This window comes from Bolinopsis microptera, chromosome 8 (assembly GCF_026151205.1).
Source record: "Bolinopsis microptera isolate Bmic1 chromosome 8, MBARI_Bmic_1.0, whole genome shotgun sequence".
NCBI classification, from domain to species: domain Eukaryota; kingdom Metazoa; phylum Ctenophora; class Tentaculata; order Lobata; family Bolinopsidae; genus Bolinopsis; species Bolinopsis microptera.
In genome coordinates, this window is record NC_087079.1 from 17,348,965 (window position 1) to 17,368,187 (window position 19,223).

At 42.7% G+C, this 19,223-nt stretch overlaps 2 protein-coding genes across 2 annotated transcripts in view; both read left to right on the forward strand.

Annotated features, from left to right (window-relative positions):
* The window catches only part of LOC134820027 (E3 ubiquitin-protein ligase HUWE1-like), an 84,795-nt gene extending 66,082 nt beyond the window's left edge, over positions 1-18,713 (forward strand). The window contains exons 76-83 of the mRNA XM_063830204.1: positions 13,311-13,472; positions 13,818-13,893; positions 14,350-14,482; positions 14,659-14,836; positions 15,396-15,521; positions 15,727-15,936; positions 16,160-16,361; positions 16,550-18,713. Of these exons, the coding sequence (XP_063686274.1) occupies positions 13,311-13,472; positions 13,818-13,893; positions 14,350-14,482; positions 14,659-14,836; positions 15,396-15,521; positions 15,727-15,936; positions 16,160-16,361; positions 16,550-18,162 (2,700 nt within the window). The 3' untranslated portion in view covers positions 18,163-18,713. The remainder of the gene's footprint in view (positions 1-13,310; positions 13,473-13,817; positions 13,894-14,349; positions 14,483-14,658; positions 14,837-15,395; positions 15,522-15,726; positions 15,937-16,159; positions 16,362-16,549) is intronic.
* On the forward strand, positions 877-1,830 carry LOC134819814 (cysteinyl leukotriene receptor 1-like). Its single transcript, XM_063829963.1, has one exon. It carries the CDS (start codon positions 877-879, stop codon positions 1,828-1,830), a length of 954 nt encoding a protein of 317 aa, XP_063686033.1.
* Positions 18,714-19,223: the final 510 nt, after the last annotated feature.

A 19,223-nucleotide genomic window follows, 5' to 3' on the forward strand; every position in this document is an offset into this window, starting at 1 on the left:
AAAATTTTCTAAGCCAAATCTTTTCAAAGTTTTTCTGGAAACGAATTTTGTTCATGTTTCATGCTGTCATGATCATTATGAGCTGAAAATATTGTGTCCAAATCTTGTGCGAAAAATCCTTATAATGTTTGTCCGTTAATGTCCGCCAATGTTCGTCAATGTCCGCTGATGTCCCAAAAACACGTCCGTTTGTCTCATAGAATCCAAAAAGGACAGGACATAGGCGGAAAATATTTACAGTGGTATTTTCTTCGAAGATTTTCCGCTCCAGTGTATTTTCTTTAAGAGGTCTCCTATCAGACGTAGCCCATAGACAAGTCTGTCTGTTTGTTTGTTTGTGCCTAACAACTTGAAAGCCACTGACCATTAAATATTACAGTTTTTCAGTCAATATAACGCATGCTACTAGTGATCTGGTGATAGCTGACTGATTATTGGTACTGATTGTTAACAACTGAGAATGATAGCAGTCAGCTGTAAATATCAAGTTACATATTCTAATGTGTCCCAAGCCTCGCCGACTTTCTTCTGTGCCGGTATCATGTCCCTGGCCCTATAATAATCCTTTTACTACACCTCGCATTTATTGATTACTATCTCCCAGCATTCGTCACTTTAAGGAACGTTACCTGCCATTGTTATTGATGAGGACCCGGTGCCAAGCGAGCAAGTAGTCACATACTCCGCCGCTTAAAGTTCTAGTTTTGTTTTGGTTGAACACGCTGACCGATAGATGGCTCAGTGCACGTGCGACCTGTAGCTGTGCACGTGCAACCATCTAACCTCGTTATCGGAACTCCCGGAACTTGTTAAAGACAGGACCTAAAAATACCTCATAATAATAACAATGTTAAGTATTAACTCTACATTTCAGGTATGATTATAACAGATATCTTATCCCATACCTGGTGCCACCTATCCTTCCTCCTCGGTCTGCTCGGCAACAGCTACGTGGTATACTCCACTGTGTGTCACAGAGCCATTAAACTGGACAAACTCTCCATCTGTATAATCCAGATGTTAGCGGTATCGGACCTCACCAACACTGTGCTCGTGTTAGTCCCTGTTATCATATCTCTCTACGCGCGCAGCACCTGGATACTGGGCCACACTTTCTGTGAGCTCTCCTTTGTTTATAAGTATCTGGGATATATTGCTAATGTGATTCTTATTAATGCTCTGGCCTTTAACAAGATGATGAGATGTTTGTTCCCATTGAGGAACATGAATTGTTCCAGAACTCAGAGATGGTCAGTTGCCATGATAACCGTCGTCGGCACCTTGATGACCCCCATTTATCATTCATACAAGACAAGCTTAAAAGACCTGTTCTCTGTTCAGTTTTCAAGGTCCCAGTGCATGTGTTGGATGGTGCAGATAGCAGAACCCCCTGGATGGCACTATATCCTAGATTACGGCTTCTCGGGCCTGCTCAACGCACTGCCATGTCTCACCCTCATAGGGATAAACACATTCCTCGTCTCATACGCTGTTAAGAAGTCCACCCGGCCAGTCAACAAGATGAACATAGTGATAGTTGTGCTGATCACCGCTTCATTCCTGGTGTCCAGCCTCCCTTACTTTATCTACTACATGGCGTCTGGTGACGTGTGGCAGGATGATGACGTCATTCTGAGATTCGTTACTTTTATCATGTTCACCATGTTCTGGTCCAACCCTGTCATCTACCTGGCTACCAACAAGTACTTCCGCAAGTTCACTGTCGGGTCGGTGAGGAGAGATGCGAGGACTTCTATTGGTCAGAACATGAGCTTTAGGAATTCTACGAGGAGAGACCCTCGTGCTTCTATTGGTCGTACTGAGCTTTAGGAATTCTACGAGGAGAGACCCTCGTGCTTCTATTGGTCAGAACATGAGCTTTAGGAATTCTACGAGGAGAGACCCTCGTGCTCCGTTGACTTTTCAGAATTCCACAGCATTTTAGTTATCAAGAGTCCAGTGTAGACAGCCTGTTTTCCAACTTTTCCGCTTTAAATATATCACATATTTCTATTTTATTTAAAATTATTGGCAATTTGGTAATCTAGCTAAGCACACCTTGGAGCCCCAGGTGTGGCCCAACTGTGGCCCAACTGTACCTAGCTAGATTACCAAATTGCCAAATGATTACCTGTGAAGATTGACAATCCAGTCTACCAATGATATTTCCTGTCCAAACTCAACTCCAATTTAACACGCATAGAACGGTAACAATAAGCATGAACGGTGAAACACCATGACTGGTAACAATCAGTATGAATACTATGGTGTGCTCTGTGACTGGTAACAATCAGTAGAATAACTATGGTGTCTTCTGTGTCTGGTAACAATTCAGTAAGAATACTATGGTGTGCTCTGTGACTGGTAACAATCAGTATGAATACTATGGTGTGCTCTGTGACTGGTAACAATCAGTATGAATACTATGGTGTGCTCTGTGACTTGTAACAATCAGTATGAATACTATGGTGTGCTCTGTGACTGGTAACAATCAGTATGAATACTATGGTGTGCTCTGTGACTGGTAACAATCAGTTGAATACTATGTGTCTCTGTGACGGTAACAATCAAGTAGAAAATACTATGGTGTGCTCTGTACAGTAACAATCAGTATGAATACTATGGTGTGCTCTGTGACTGGTAACAATCAGTATGAATACTATGGTGTGCTCTGTGACTGGTAACAATCAGTATGAATACTATGGTGTGCTCTGTGAACTGGTAACAATCAGTATGAATACTATGGTGTGCTCTGTGACCCCTGTTAGTAGGTGTTCCGCTCTGTCAAATTAACAGCCATTCTTCTGTTCTGTGTCTTATGAGAGTATAGTCGGTTTTACCATTCATCACTTTGTAGAGATAAACTATTTATTTTTCTGTTACCATCTTAATGTAGGTAATGAGAATTAGTCTTGCTGTTTATTGTATTTAATAGTTTTACTTTTTGTGTAGAAAAACAAAGAACAATTATATCTTATACTTCATCAATTAATTATTAATTCGATTCATGATAAAAATACGATGGGTCGCACATAAAAAATAATAAATTAATAGATAATGGGTAAGTGGCTCTAAAATGTTAATTTAAAAGGGTTGATTCAATCACTGATGATGTTTCATTAGAAATTTCCTGTTAATTTTTGTATTCTCGTATGCTCAGTGCTGAAAAAAGTAGAAAGCAGCTAAAAATAAATGTCCACAGAACTGCCTGGTGTGGAGATAAAAAGCCCGGCAAGGAAGCCCCTAAGATAGACCCCACAAACCCTACTCCAAGTATTATAGCGGAAGCAACTGCCCACTCTTATCACCAAAATGGTTAAAATTCAACACTTCCATTATCATGCATTCAAGTCTGGTCATGGACATAACAATGTTAGCTACCCCCATAGTAATCAGGACAGCTATATACGAACTATCTATCATGAGAGTCCCATAGCAAGTGATCAGGATGACAGCAAGGAAAGACTGTATCACCCAGAACCTAAACCTGTTGGAGACCCACAGCCCCAACAGTCGTCCCACCAGAATACATCCCCCAGTTATCAGGGCTATCACCAAAAACTCGTCTCCCTGCACTGAGCTCTCACACTTCTCACTCCTCTCCTTCTCATTGTTCTTTCTGAGAAGGGCGGGCAGGAGGAGGATACACCCGAACCCTTGTAGCAAGTTCAGGAAGTTCATCACACTCGCCTTGAAGAGCCGCATCTTGAAGTTAGGAGCTGTCTCCCCACTTGTCTAATTTCAATCCACTGCTCATCATCGCTTCACCACAGGTTGGAGAGGTTTGTAACTTGGTCCAGTCTCGTCCTTCAAGCAGCAGTGCAGCAGGATAATAGGAGGTAGGAAGATGGGTAGGGAAGTAAAAAGGATGAACACCCTCCATCCAACAGTACCGAGCAGAAAATATCCCAGCAGGGCCACCCAGCCACTCCCCGCAGCGAAGAAGAGGCTGTCAATGAAGACAGCAGTGCAGTAGACATGGTGACTGGACACGTTCTCCGCTACAAACACGCTGGAGGTGGAGATGTTGAGGCCCACACAGAAGCCAACACTTAGACGGGATGCCAAGATGAAGTAGTAGTTCTCAGGTACTATAGAGCAGAACAAGTTCGCTATTATTGAGATATATAGCGAGAATATGAGGACTGTCTACGTCCACATCTGAGGAAGAAGTTAGCGTTAGTATTCTTATTGAACAACCCTCCTTCACTACAATATTGAATTATCGTTAGTACTCTAATTGAAACAACCTCCTTCCACTTACAATATTGGAAGTTGTCGTGAATATTAGTACTTCTAATTGGAACAACCCTCCATCACTACAATAATTGAAGTTGGTCGGGAAATATTAGTATTCTAATTGGAACAACCCTCCTTCGCTTACAATATTGAAGTTGTCGTGAATATTAGTACTCTAATTGGAACAACCCTCCTTCACTTACAATATTGAAGTTGTCGTGAATATTAGTACTCTAATTGGAACAACCCTCCTTCACTTACAATATTGAAGTTGTCGTGAATGTTTATAAATACTTTTCCCTCTATCCTCCCTTAGTACCGACTACGATACCCAACTATTCACATAAATACAATATCTTACTATATAAAGCGAGACGATATATATATGTATGGATATATGTGTTTGTCCGTACCATTTTACTGACACCGCGACATCAACTTTAACGCTGCTTTCCACAAAAACCGTAAAAGATATACAACTGCTTTAATGGCTTTAATGGCCTCCAAATCAGCATGAAAAAATAAAAAGTTGGCCAAGAAATAGGAGTTTTAGAGTCCAAAATTTGGACCCCCAAGTGGTGTCAAAAACGCGAATTAAATAGGTAATAATTATTTAAGTCTTGAGTCTTGACACCATTTTAGGGTTATACGGGTTCCTGCTAGTCAGTACAACGTTCAAAGTAACTAGGAACTTTTAAACGAGCCCCATATTTACAACTATATGTAACATTACTTTTTGTTGTTGGACCTGACCTGTTAGAGATAGGAGCAGTAACGACAGTGGATACAGTCAGGGCGATATAGAACGCTATCCCCAGCCATCCCTCCTGGGCCTTAGTGGCCCCCATCTCGCAAGATATTATCTGAGGGGAGGGAATTAGTGGCCCCCAACTCGCAAGATATTATCTGAGGGGAGGGAATTAGTGGCCCCCATCTCGCAAGATATTATCTGAGGGGAGGGAATTAGTGGCCCCCATCTCGCAAGATATTATCTGAGGGGAGGGAATTAGTGGCCCCCATCTCGCAAGATATTATCTGAGGGGAGGGAATTAGTGGCCCCCATCTCGCAAGATATTATCTGAGGGGAGGGAATTAGTGGCCCCCATCTCGCAAGATATTATCTGAGGGGAGGGAATTAGTGGCCCCCATCTCGCAAGATATTATCTGAGGGGAGGGAATTATTGGCCCCCATCTCGCAAGATATTATCTGAGGGGAGGGAATTAGTGGCCCCCATCTCGCAAGATATTATCTGAGGGGAGGGAATTAGTGGCCCCCATCTCGCAAGATATTATCTGAGGGGAGGGAATTAGTGGCCCCCATCTCGCAAGATATTATCTGAGGGGAGGGAATTAGTGGCCCCCATCTCGCAAGATATTATTTGAGGGAGGGAATGATAAGAAACATATTTCAATCTGCATACTGGTTATGGTTAATGAATAATGGTATCTCAATTTATGTCATATTTATGTAGATCGTGAATTTGTTAGACGATTGAAGAGGTAAACTACTACACCCCCCCCCCCCCCCCCTACACCCCCACTACATTATAACTACCTGAGTAACTATTCCTGGAAGGTATATCTCGATACACCCCCACTACATTATAACTACCTGAGTAACTATTCCTGGAAGGTATATCTCGATACACCCCCACTATATTATAACTACCTGAGTAACTATTCCTGGAAGGTATATCTCGATACACCCCCACTACATTATAACTACCTGAGTAACTATTCCTGGAAGGTATATCTCGATACACCCCCACTACATTATAACTACCTGAGTAACTATTCCTGGAAGGTATATCTCGATACACCCCCACTACATTATAACTACCTGAGTAACTATTCCTGGAAGGTATATCTCGATACACCCCCACTACATTATAACTACCTGAGTAACTATTCCTGGAAGGTATATCTCGATACACCCCCACTACATTATAACTACCTGAGTAACTATTCCTGGAAGGTATATCTCGATACACCCTCACTACATTATAACTACCTGAGTAACTATTCCTGGAAGGTATATCTCGATACACCCCCACTACATTATAACTACCTGAGTAACTATTCCTGGAAGTTATATCTCGATACACCCCCACTACATTATAACTACCTGAGTAACTATTCCTGGAAGGTATATCTCGATACACCCCCACTACATTATAACTACCTGAGTAACTATTCCTGGAAGGTATATCTCGATACACCCCCACTACATTATAACTACCTGAGTAACTATTCCTGGAAGGTATATCTCGATACACCCCCACTACATTATAACTACCTGAGTAACTATTCCTGGAAGGTATATCTCGATACACCCCCACTACATTATAACTACCTGAGTAACTATTCCTGGAAGGTATATCTCGATACACCCCCACTACATTATAACTACCTGAGTAACTATTCCTGGAAGGTATATCTCGATACACCCCCACTACATTATAACTACCTGAGTAACTATTCCTGGAAGGTATATCTCGATAGCATCCCCACTACATTATAACTACCTGAGTAACTATTCCTGGAAGGTATATCTCGATAGCATCCCCACTACATTATTTAACTACCTGAGTAACTATTCCTGGAAGGTATATCTCGATAGCATCCCCACTACATTATAACTACCTGAGTAACTATTCCTGGAAGGTATATCTCGATACACCCTCACTACATTATAACTACCTGAGTAACTATTCCTGGAAAGTATATCTCGATACACCCCCACTACATTATAACTACCTGAGTACCTTACAAGACATATTTATAACGTACGAAATGTGGCGGTTTTCCGAAAATTTCGCCATATTTTCGGACCGCCAAAATTTCGGTCGTCGTAATAGAATCCGTCGCATTATCTTTTAGCTTATTTCAATGACTGTGCCTTCACTGCTTTATTTTGTTTCTAAAAAGTAATATCAAGTAAAATAAATAAATAAATTCTGGCATCTTGGGACAAATTATCACCACACCAATGACGAATTGAATGTCAAGCAATACAGTTTAAATTTGCATTAAAATACATGTATGTGCTAACATGAAAGTCTTACAGTCTTAATACAGACTAAGTTTGAACATGATTTTACCGAATTTCAGAAATTTCCTTACTGCTTACTGTCACAAAAAATGATGAAAAATACCCTTATTTTCTGTGACGTCCGAAATTTGACGGTTTTTGTTCAATTTCGCCATATTTTCGGACCGCCAAAATTTCGGTCGTCGCAAATTAGGCCGCCATAAATATGTCTTGTAAGGTAACTATTCCTGGAAGGTATATCTCGATAGCATCCCCACTACATTATAACTACCTGAGTAACTATTCCTGGAAGGTATATCTCGATAGCATCCCCGACCTTCATGAACAGGTTCATGAACATGATCATCTTATCTTTCCTGGTCCAGATGTTTAAACCTATCAGATTACTCTTCTCCTCGCTATCATCCTCAGCTTGTTTCGAGCTCTTGCGGGAACTGAAACCTGCTGACTGAGTGACGGGTTTCTCTAGCGTGCGGGAACTGAAACCTGCTGACTGAGTGACGGGTTCCTCTAGCGTGCGGGAACTGAAACCTGCTGACTGAGTGACGGGTTTCTCTAACGTGCGGGAACTGAAACCTGCTGACTGAGTGACGGGTTTCTCTAACGTGCGGGAACTGAAACCTGCTGACTGAGTGACGGGTTTCTCTAGCGTGCGGGAACTGAAACCTGCTGACTGAGTGACGGGTTCCTCTAGCGTGCGGGAACTGAAACCTGCTGACTGAGTGACGGGTTTCTCTAACGTGCGGGAACTGAAACCTGCTGACTGAGTGACGGGTTTCTCTAGCGTGCGGGAACTGAAACCTGCTGACTGAGTGACGGGTTCCTCTAGCGTGCGGGAACTGAAACCTGCTGACTGAGTGACGGGTTTCTCTAACGTGCGGGAACTGAAACCTGCTGACTGAGTGACGGGTTCCTCTAACGTGCGGGAACTGAAACCTGCTGACTGAGTGACGGGTTTCTCTAACGTGCGGGAACTGAAACCTGCTGACTGAGTGACGGGTTCCTCTAGCGTGCGGGAACTGAAACCTGCTGACTGAGTGACGGGTTCCTCTAACGTGCAGGAACTGAAACCTGCTGACTGAGTGACGGGTTCCTCTAACGTGCGGGAACTGAAACCTGCTGACTGAGTGACGGGTTCCTCTAACGTGCGGGAACTGAAACCTGCTGACTGAGTGACGGGTTCCTCTAGCGTGCGGGAACTGAAACCTGCTGACTGAGTGACGGGTTCCTCTAACGTGCGGGAACTGAAACCTGCTGACTGAGTGACGGGTTCCTCTAACGTGCGGGAACTGAAACCTGCTGACTGAGTGACGGGTTCCTCTAACGTGCGGGAACTGAAACCTGCTGACTGAGTGACGGGTTCCTCTAACGTGCGGGAACTGAAACCTGCTGACTGAGTGACGGGTTCCTCTAACGTGCGGGAACTGAAACCTGCTGACTGAGTGACGGGTTCCTCTAACGTGCGGGAACTGAAACCTGCTGACTGAGTGACGGGTTCCTCTAACGTGCGGGAACTGAAACCTGCTGACTGAGTGACGGGTTTCTCTAACGTGCGGGAACTGAAACCTGCTGACTGAGTGACGGGTTCCTCTAGCGTGCGGGAACTGAAACCTGCTGACTGAGTGACGGGTTCCTCTAGCGTGCGGGAACTGAAACCTGCTGACTGAGTGACGGGTTCCTCTAGCGTGCGGGAACTGAAACCTGCTGACTGAGTGACGGGTTTCTCTAACGTGCGGGAACTGAAACCTGCTGACTGAGTGACGGGTTCCTCTAACGTGCGGGAACTGAAACCTGCTGACTGAGTGACGGGTTTCTCTAACGTGCGGGAACTGAAACCTGCTGACTGAGTGACGGGTTCCTCTAACGTGCGGGAACTGAAACCTGCTGACTGAGTGACGGGTTCCTCTAACGTGCGGGAACTGAAACCTGCTGACTGAGTGACGGGTTCCTCTAACGTGCGGGAACTGAAACCTGCTGACTGAGTGACGGGTTCCTCTAACTTGCGGGAACTGAAACCTGCTGACTGAGTGACGGGTTCCTCTAGCGTGCGGGAACTGAAACCTGCTGACTGAGTGACGGGTTCCTCTAACGTGCGGGAACTGAAACCTGCTGACTGAGTGACGGGTTCCTCTAACGTGCGGGAACTGAAACCTGCTGACTGAGTGACGGGTTCCTCTAGCGTGCGGGAACTGAAACCTGCTGACTGAGTGACGGGTTTCTCTAACGTGCGGGAACTGAAACCTGCTGACTGAGTGACGGGTTCCTCTAACGTGCGGGAACTGAAACCTGCTGACTGAGTGACGGGTTTCTCTAACGTGCGGGAACTGAAACCTGCTGACTGAGTGACGGGTTCCTCTAACGTGCGGGAACTGAAACCTGCTGACTGAGTGACGGGTTCCTCTAACGTGCGGGAACTGAAACCTGCTGACTGAGTGACGGGTTCCTCTAACGTGCGGGAACTGAAACCTGCTGACTGAGTGACGGGTTCCTCTAACGTGCGGGAACTGAAACCTGCTGACTGAGTGACGGGTTCCTCTAACTTGCGGGAACTGAAACCTGCTGACTGAGTGACGGGTTCCTCTAGCGTGCGGGAACTGAAACCTGCTGACTGAGTGACGGGTTCCTCTAACGTGCGGGAACTGAAACCTGCTGACTGAGTGACGGGTTCCTCTAGCGTGCGGGAACTGAAACCTGCTGACTGAGTGACGGGTTTCTCTAACGTGCGGGAACTGAAACCTGCTGACTGAGTGACGGGTTCCTCTAACGTGCGGGAACTGAAACCTGCTGACTGAGTGACGGGTTTCTCTAACGTGCGGGAACTGAAACCTGCTGACTGAGTGACGGGTTCCTCTAACGTGCGGGAACTGAAACCTGCTGACTGAGTGACGGGTTCCTCTAACGTGCGGGAACTGAAACCTGCTGACTGAGTGACGGGTTCCTCTAACGTGCGGGAACTGAAACCTGCTGACTGAGTGACGGGTTCCTCTAACGTGCGGGAACTGAAACCTGCTGACTGAGTGACGGGTTTCTCTAACGTGCGGGAACTGAAACCTGCTGACTGAGTGACGGGTTCCTCTAACGTGCGGGAACTGAAACCTGCTGACTGAGTGACGGGTTTCTCTAACGTGCGGGAACTGAAACCTGCTGACTGAGTGACGGGTTCCTCTAACGTGCGGGAACTGAAACCTGCTGACTGAGTGACGGGTTCCTCTAACGTGCGGGAACTGAAACCTGCTGACTGAGTGACGGGTTCCTCTAACTTGCGGGAACTGAAACCTGCTGACTGAGTGACGGGTTCCTCTAACGTGCGGGAACTGAAACCTGCTGACTGAGTGACGGGTTCCTCTAACTTGCGGGAACTGAAACCTGCTGACTGAGTGACGGGTTCCTCTAACGTGCGGGAACTGAAACCTGCTGACTGAGTGACGGGTTCCTCTAACTTGCGGGAACTGAAACCTGCTGACTGAGTGACGGGTTCCTCTAACGTGCGGGAACTGAAACCTGCTGACTGAGTGACGGGTTCCTCTAACGTGCGGGAACTGAAACCTGCTGACTGAGTGACGGGTTCCTCTAGCGTGCGGGAACTGAAACCTGCTGACTGAGTGACGGGTTCCTCTAACGTGCGGGAACTGAAACCTGCTGACTGAGTGACGGGTTCCTCTAACGTGCGGGAACTGAAACCTGCTGACTGAGTGACGGGTTCCTCTAGCGTGCGGGAACTGAAACCTGCTGACTGAGTGACGGGTTCCTCTAACGTGCGGGAACTGAAACCTGCTGACTGAGTGACGGGTTTCTCTAACGTGCGGGAACTGAAACCTGCTGACTGAGTGACGGGTTCCTCTAGCGTGCGGGAACTGAAACCTGCTGACTGAGTGACGGGTTTCTCTAGCGTGCGGGAACTGAAACCTGCTGACTGAGTGACGGGTTCCTCTAGCGTGCGGGAACTGAAACCTGCTGACTGAGTGACGGGTTCCTCTAACGTGCGGGAACTGAAACCTGCTGACTGAGTGACGGGTTCCTCTAACGTACCCTGCGCCATCTTAGGGTGATTTAATGTCTAACCAAGTATAGCAGTGAACAACTCTTATCTCATTAATTAAATTGTATGATTTTTCGTTGGTTACAAGGTAACTAAATTGAATGTGGTAACCTTGCCTCGCCTGGTCACTTGGTTGATCACTACACAACACAATACGACAACAAAAAACACACCAACGATATTCATTCTTTTTTCTGTAACTAGGCATAGGCCAAGACTTATCATACTGATAAGGCCCAAGATAAGGGCAATTCTGATTTAGTGCATATTTTAACAAATAGCCGATTTTAATTTATAATTTAAGACTCAGATCACAATTCTGTAGTATACGGTACTCAGATCGCAATTCTGTAGTATACGGTAGGGTACCTAGGGTACCCATACGGTACCTCCGGTTCTCATAAAAGGATCTGATTTGAACTATAGTTAGATTATAACGTTTATATTTTCTCTACTTTTACTTTTTTGGTTACAACTTCACAACAAGATCAAAGTATTTAAATATTCAACAAAGATTTTTAAAGTGAAAACAACTGAACTGGAAGGGTTTAAAATGTCCAGTTTTAGCAATATTATATATAGTATATAAGACAATATATTGAGTTATTATCCGCCGAATAAACCTTTTCAAGTCGATAAATTACTAAACTTACTTAACTACCCTGTCACTTGAATGATCGATGAAAATTATAAAATTACAACATAGCACGAATTATCACGTATACTGGTAGGATCTGTAGAAACTAGAGAGGTATTTATTAGCCCTTTATACTATACTATACTACTCTTGTAACACCCTGCGCCCTAGTAATCTTAACTAAAAATGAAATAAACTAAGATAACAAACTACAACACTAGAATAATAGGCACGAAGTAGTCAGTAGTACACAAGTTTAGTATAACAACAACACTAGAGTGAGCAGAGTACTCATAACAAGGTGACACTACCTACATTACCATACTGTACATCTTACTGTAACAAGGTGACACTACCTACATTACTGTTAAAATACTGTGGGAGAGAGTCTCACTGTAACCAGCTGTGTGTTAAAGAACATGATATTAAGTAATATACTCTGCTACTGCTCAATTGGTGTACAATCAAAGTAAAGTGGGCCAGTAGCTACATATTATAATCATCTAGTTCTCTACGCTCTCAATGTGTAGTACTGTGTCTATTGTCCATAGTTAATACTTATCTTCAGTAATTCCATGTTGTTGTAATCCATATAATTAGGTTTAACTAAATTTTTTTTTTGGGTTCAACTGAAAAATATATTAATTAGTTGAACTACCAAATACGATATTTTCTACTTTTTGGGGAAATGAGAGAAACTGAGAAAGTTAACGACTCAAATATAAAGATTGTAATGTAAATGTTCGAGTATTGACAATCTAACTTGTTCCTTTAATCTCATGAGCTTTTTTAAGATCGTTTGAGAACATGAATACGACTACTCTATAATCTATATAATAATATGTACACTGTACTGTTAGACACCTGTATACACGAGAACTGTTATTAAGTTTAAATTAGTATGAAACTATTCTTAGACACTGCCTACACCGCCTAACGGCCTCATCTAATGCTTGTAGTAAAAACGGTCGATGGAGATTGTTGTTTAAATTTCATACGGAAATGTAGTACAACTTTTCAACGAGTATAACTAAAGCTAAAATCAGCTTTTTTGTGAAATTGTAAAGAAAATAGTAGTTTATTAATTACCAGTATTCTCTCCCCTACGCGTACACTGGCTTTCGTTATACAATATACATAGAAGGTTTTTGTATATTATGTCCCCTTAAGTGTAGGTACAAGACTTCAGTCTAGTGTTTGAGTGGCATAACAGGGACTTATCGTTAGAAAGTTCTAACTCTTTAAAGATACTGTGAATTCCTTTTAAATAGTTGCAATAAAATATAATCAAATATCCACTTAAAATAATTTAAACACGTGTTAAACCTCCTTGTCCCTGTCAGGAAGTGATAAAGATCCACCCTCAAGCTAGCACGGTGGTTTGCAGGCGGGTACTGGACCTCTTAGTGGCACTTGGCCGGTACTTCCCCAACCACTTCCTAAGCAGGAGTGTTACAGACTCCGGCCTCAAATACGGTGGAAACAAACTTCCTGATGACAAGAAGGTAAAGAGTTCTTTACTTTTCTTCAAATTATATTTTTCTGTAGTAATCTTAGAAATTAACTGGTACTCTCGAGTCTCGAGCATCAAAATATTGGCTACTTTTTTATAATACTAAAAGTGATGTATTAAATACACTTATTAGGCTACTTTTTTATAATACTATTACTAAAAGTGATGTATTAAATACACTTATCAGGCTACTTTTTAATAATACTAAAAGTGATGTATTAAATACACTTATTAGGCTACTTTTTTATAATACTATTACTAAAAGTGATGTATTAAATACACTTATCAGGCTACTTTTTTATAATACTAAAAGTGATGTATTAAATACACTTATTAGGCCCCACAAGCAGAGCTTCTCAACACTGGATTAGCTCTTACTGACTTCTGGGACTTCCTACTCAGCTCAGATCATGGTTAGTTATCAGACATACGTAGTAAGTTGTGTAATAAATATGTAATGAATAATAAATATGTAATGAATAATACATATGTAATGAATAATAAATATGTAATGAATAATAAATATGTAATGAATAATAAATATGTAATGAATAATAAATATGTAATAAATAATAAATATGTAATGAATAATAAATATGTAATGAATAATAAATATGTATACTAATTATATTAGAAATTATGCATTATCTTTGGTTACCGTATTCAATTTCATTGTTTATTGCCTTCTGCTTAAACTTTGACATTGACTTAAAAATAATGAATAATAAATATGTAATAAATAATAAATAATATGAAATGAAATGAAAATTAAAGTAGAAATCTACCAAGGGAAATTTGATCTAGTTATATTAAGTTAATTAACATATAATCAGTAATTAGAAACCACAAAACATGCCCGATATTTTCAGTAAAAGGAAAGACTCCGTCAGGAAAGTCTACCAAGATGGGGACCTCGTCCCACTTCTTATCGTGCCCCATGGGACAGCTAATGGTTCTACTAGATCACCCCGTCATTAAAAACAACCAGAACCTCATAGATAGGTAAGACTTAGCACTAACACAGTGTATAACCTTACTTACACTATTCCTTTGTGATATGGGTGCAAATTCTTGTGAATGACGTTAAATAACGCAAGTCCCTTATAATCTACAACACTAACCACACTAACCACACTTATAACACACTAACCACACTCCTCTATAATTTCCACTTCTAGGTTACTGAGACTGCTGTCCTCTATAGCACATGCTCTAGCCGAACAGACTTCCGACAAGAAAGAGGACAAGAAAAACAAGAATGTGGAACCCTTACCAGAGGACTGTCCAGAGAACAGCATTGAGAAACAACATCTCCAACTGGTTACTAGCATCCTCACCACTGGAGCCTGTAGTGAGGTAATAACTAGATTATTTTATATATAATTATAAAGTTAGAATTAAAAGTCTATTCCCATGAAAGTCATGTCATCCTACTTTGCCATCCGTACATTTCAAAAAACTTTTGTCATAAGATTCAAAGTAAACGACGAACTACAATTTTTACAATAAAATGTATCATCTTAAAAGAGTGATTTAAGAGTTTTTTTTTTAAATGAGCACAAACCTCTGTCTCTATATGGGTCATGGTGAGAGTTGGTTGCATTCCACATGTTGCTCTCACTCAGCAGCCCAGGATACGGTGTTCCGCCAAACCTCTAGCTCTCATCTCGGGGGGGGGGGGGGGGGGGACCAACGGGCATTAATGGCAGTATTTTAAAATTTTGCTCAGACTGCCATTGCCATTAATGCCCATTAATTCCCATTAATGCCCGTTGGTTCCCCCTCCCCCCCCTCCCCCCCTCCCTTAGAACTCGCTTATATATTTGCTCCTGATGTTTGATTTGCATATTAGTTTGATTTACATATTAACTAATTAACTAATTAACTAATTAACTAATGGACTATCTAATTACAGGAGGGATTGGAGGACGGTACTTCACTATTACTCCAGCTGTCCAAAGTAAACTCCAGGCTTAGAGACATGACGCTGTCTCTAATGTTGTCCGGACTGCAATCAGTCGCTGCTGACCTTCAGCAACAGGTAATTTAATGCATTGATTAAATAACTTATTGGTTAATCAATTGAGGAATAAGTAAATTTAAATAAGTAAGTTCCTGAGGAGGTTAAGTTTTCTTCAATTCCTTAGTTTTATCTGTAACCTTGAATACTTTGTCAAATAAGAGACGTCATATCAAAAAAAATATTGGGAACGCAACCGTAACTAAAATCTGACAAATAATTTCAGATAAAGCAACTGTTGGAAGAGCTAAAAGAAGAGCACCGAAGGAACCCACAGAAGAAACAAAAAGAGAAGGATGTGACAAAGAGCAAAGCCCTGACCTTGCAGCCCAACAAGGGTTCTCTCAAGACTCCACACAGGGATCTCCATCTTCCTGCCATGTCTAATCTGACCAAGAAAAACAGCAGCCAGGCTTACTTCCTACGTATACTCAAGGTACGTATTTCTTTCTAATTAACGCCGGTCTCGGCATTACTTCTCAGTATTAATGGTTATACCGATCGAGCATTTTGCTATAGCCCTCCAAATAAGAATTAGCTAAATGTAAGGGTTTAACAATTTCCCATCAACGTATCGAACTTAAGTCTTTAACATAATAATTGAAAAAGGCTTATCTCATTATGTTTACATAGTACTATTAACTATTAACTATTTGTAGGTGGTAATAGCTGTCAGGGACGTCACGATTAAAAGCATTGAGGCCGAGAAAGAAAAGAAGAAGAAAGAGCGTGAAGCTAAGGTGAAGGAAGAGAAAGAGAAGAAGAGGAAGGAGAGAGAAGAACAGAGGAAGGAGGGCGAAGAGACGGAGAGTGACGATGAGGATGACGAGGAGGAAACTAAGAGTGAAGAGGAAGAGGACAGTAAGTCTTCCTTTTTATTTTTTAAATAATCGCATTTTTGTTAGGAATCAATTAAGTGTTACAGTTACATCTCAATATTGATATGTTGTGAGGGATATCTTTAACATGTCAGTAGATTACAAGTAATTAGCAAGATGGTAACAATTAAAGTGGTATATACATGCCTCATTAACTCTTGTTTCTCTCAGAAACGGGAGGTCTGGGTCCACTATCAGAACAACTCAAAGTCTCTCAACTGTGGACGACTCTGGGAGAATGTCTGACTGAGCTTGGTTCCAGCTCCGATACTCACGCCGTCCTGGTTCTTCAACCCGCCGTTGAGGCTTTCTTCCACGTTCACGGTATTGACAGTACCGCAGAGAAGACCTCTTCTGCTTCAAGACGAGGCCGCAACACATCGGGATCTCTGGATCTGTTGAGCGAGAGTCCTGCTCCGCTGAGTGTGGAACCTGTGGATAGTGTGAGCTCTCTGAGTTCAGGGGGTCAATGCTCCTTACCTATCTTTACTTCCGACATGTGTCCTGATACTCGCAAGTTCATCACATTCGCTGAGCAGCACCGTATCGTGCTGAACCAAATATTGAGACAGAGCACTACACCGCTCAGTGACGGTCCCTTCCAGGTTCTAGTCAACCACACTCGTGTCCTGGACTTTGACGTGAAGAGAAGGTACTTCAGACAAGAGCTGGATAAGATAGAAGAAACTAACAGAAGAGAGGACATCGCTATCAGGGTCCGACGTGAGCACGTGTTTGAGGAGAGCTTCAGAGAGCTGCACAGGAGATCCCCTGAAGAGTTGAAGAGCAGATTGTACGTGATATTCGAGGGAGAAGAGGGGCAGGACGCTGGTGGTTTGTTGAGGGAGTGGTACCAGATTATCGCTAGAGAGATTTTCAATCCTCACTACGCTCTCTTCACTACTACCCCCGGGGACAAGGTCACGTACGTGTGCAACAGTTTCAGTCATTACAATCCAAATCACTTGGACTACTTCAAGTTTGTGGGCCGAGTCATCGCCAAAGCTATCTACGATAACAAACACCTGGACTGCTACTTTTCCCGGTCATTCTACAAACACATTCTCGGACAGCCAATTAGTTTCAAGGACATGGAACACGAAGACTATGCTTTTTACAAGAGCATGATGTTCCTTCTGGAGCACGATCTGGTCGAGGCTGGGCTAGACAACCTCGACTTTACTATGGAGATAGAAGAGTTCGGAGTATCAGAGACCAGGGAGTTAAAACCTAACGGTGACAACATTGCCGTCACGAACTCCAATAAGAAGGAGTATGTGAAACTCATCTCCCAAATGAAGATGACCGGCAGTATAAGGTCCCAGATAAAAGCTTTCCTTGACGGTTTCTACGATATAATCCCCAAACACCTCATCTCGATATTCAGCGACAACGAGCTTGAACTTCTGATATCTGGTCTCCCAACCATTGATATCGAGGATCTGAAAGCGAACACCGAGTATCACAAATTCAGCGTCACCTCCCTCCAGATCCAGTGGTTCTGGCGAGCGCTGCGCTCCTTTTCGCAAGCGGAACGCGCCAACTTCCTTCAGTTCGTCACCGGCACCTCCAAAGTTCCTCTACAGGGCTTCTCTTCTCTCGAGGGTATGAATGGCGTGCAGAAGTTTCAGATTCACAGAGACGACAGGTCTACGGACAGACTGCCTTCCGCTCATACCTGCTTCAACCAGCTTGATCTTCCAGTTTACGAGACCTACGATAAACTGAGGAGGAACCTCCTTCTCGCCATCAATGAGTGCCCTGAAGGATTTGGCTTGGCTTGAAGTTTGAACTGCAAAAGCTTAACATGTTGCCGAGCAATTATTATGATACGTGACCTAACTTTTGGTTGCCGAGCGAATATATTCATCGGCTTTTTGGGAACCGCTGTAAATTATTTTCAAGTTGGATACGTTGAACTTATTGCAGATTCATTGGTTTTTTAGTTTTTGGAATATGTTTTCACATTGAAAGGGGTATACGGGGATAAAAGAGAAGATATAAAATGTATCGGCTTGTTATTTATAATGTTGTTGTTTACAACACGACCTATATATCGGGGTAATAGTTGTGACAGGTCGTGTTTCAGATCATTATATTAGATGAGTAGTGAGTTTAGGGGCCATCTACATTTACTAACCTCACTCCGCTATAACTTCGTTCATGAAAATGACTGTCGTTTTTAGGCATCTGTGTGGCACGTGCACGCGGTGCCATTTAACTTCGTTTTAGCTTACACTTCCAAGGAAGAATTTCATATACACGGATTAACCTCTAGATTGTGTACCTGTTCCTCAAAAATCTTAATAGTTTTCAAATAAATTTAACTCAATAATCGCATATCATTTCTTCAAATGTGGCTTCAAGCGAAATTTTACCTCTGAAAACATTTCCTTGTGTTTAGAAAAACATATCTTTCGATCACTAACTGAATATGCCACATTATTCTCATTCAAGTTGGCATTAAATTCAAATATAATGACATTGAACTGTCGTGGCAAAGCAGAATTTGTTCGAAATCACGAATGAGCAAAATTCTCATCTTTCGCACGTACAAACTTTGAGTTACCTGGGGACCTCGGCCTCGGCGGAATGACAGGCTGAGCGCGGCCCAGTAAACTTTGAGCGGACGTTGCGTGCGCATTTGACGTATGTCGCGCCGGGCCAGATCATTAAAAATGGTCAAGTGCGCATCTTGTAGCGCGATGCACTACTGGGTCGCGCCGCGCATCAAATAATTCTTCTCGCAACCACGGTAGATCGGCGAAATGCACCACTGTGCCTCACCGAGCTGCGAAGGATTGACATCGTGAATAAAGTGCGCATCCAATATTGAATCACCTTT

Bases quoted from the DNA above. Each gene is read 5' to 3' on its own strand.
- LOC134819814 (XM_063829963.1), top strand. From the start codon at position 877: ATGATTATAACAGATATCTTATCCCATACCTGGTGCCACCTATCCTTC.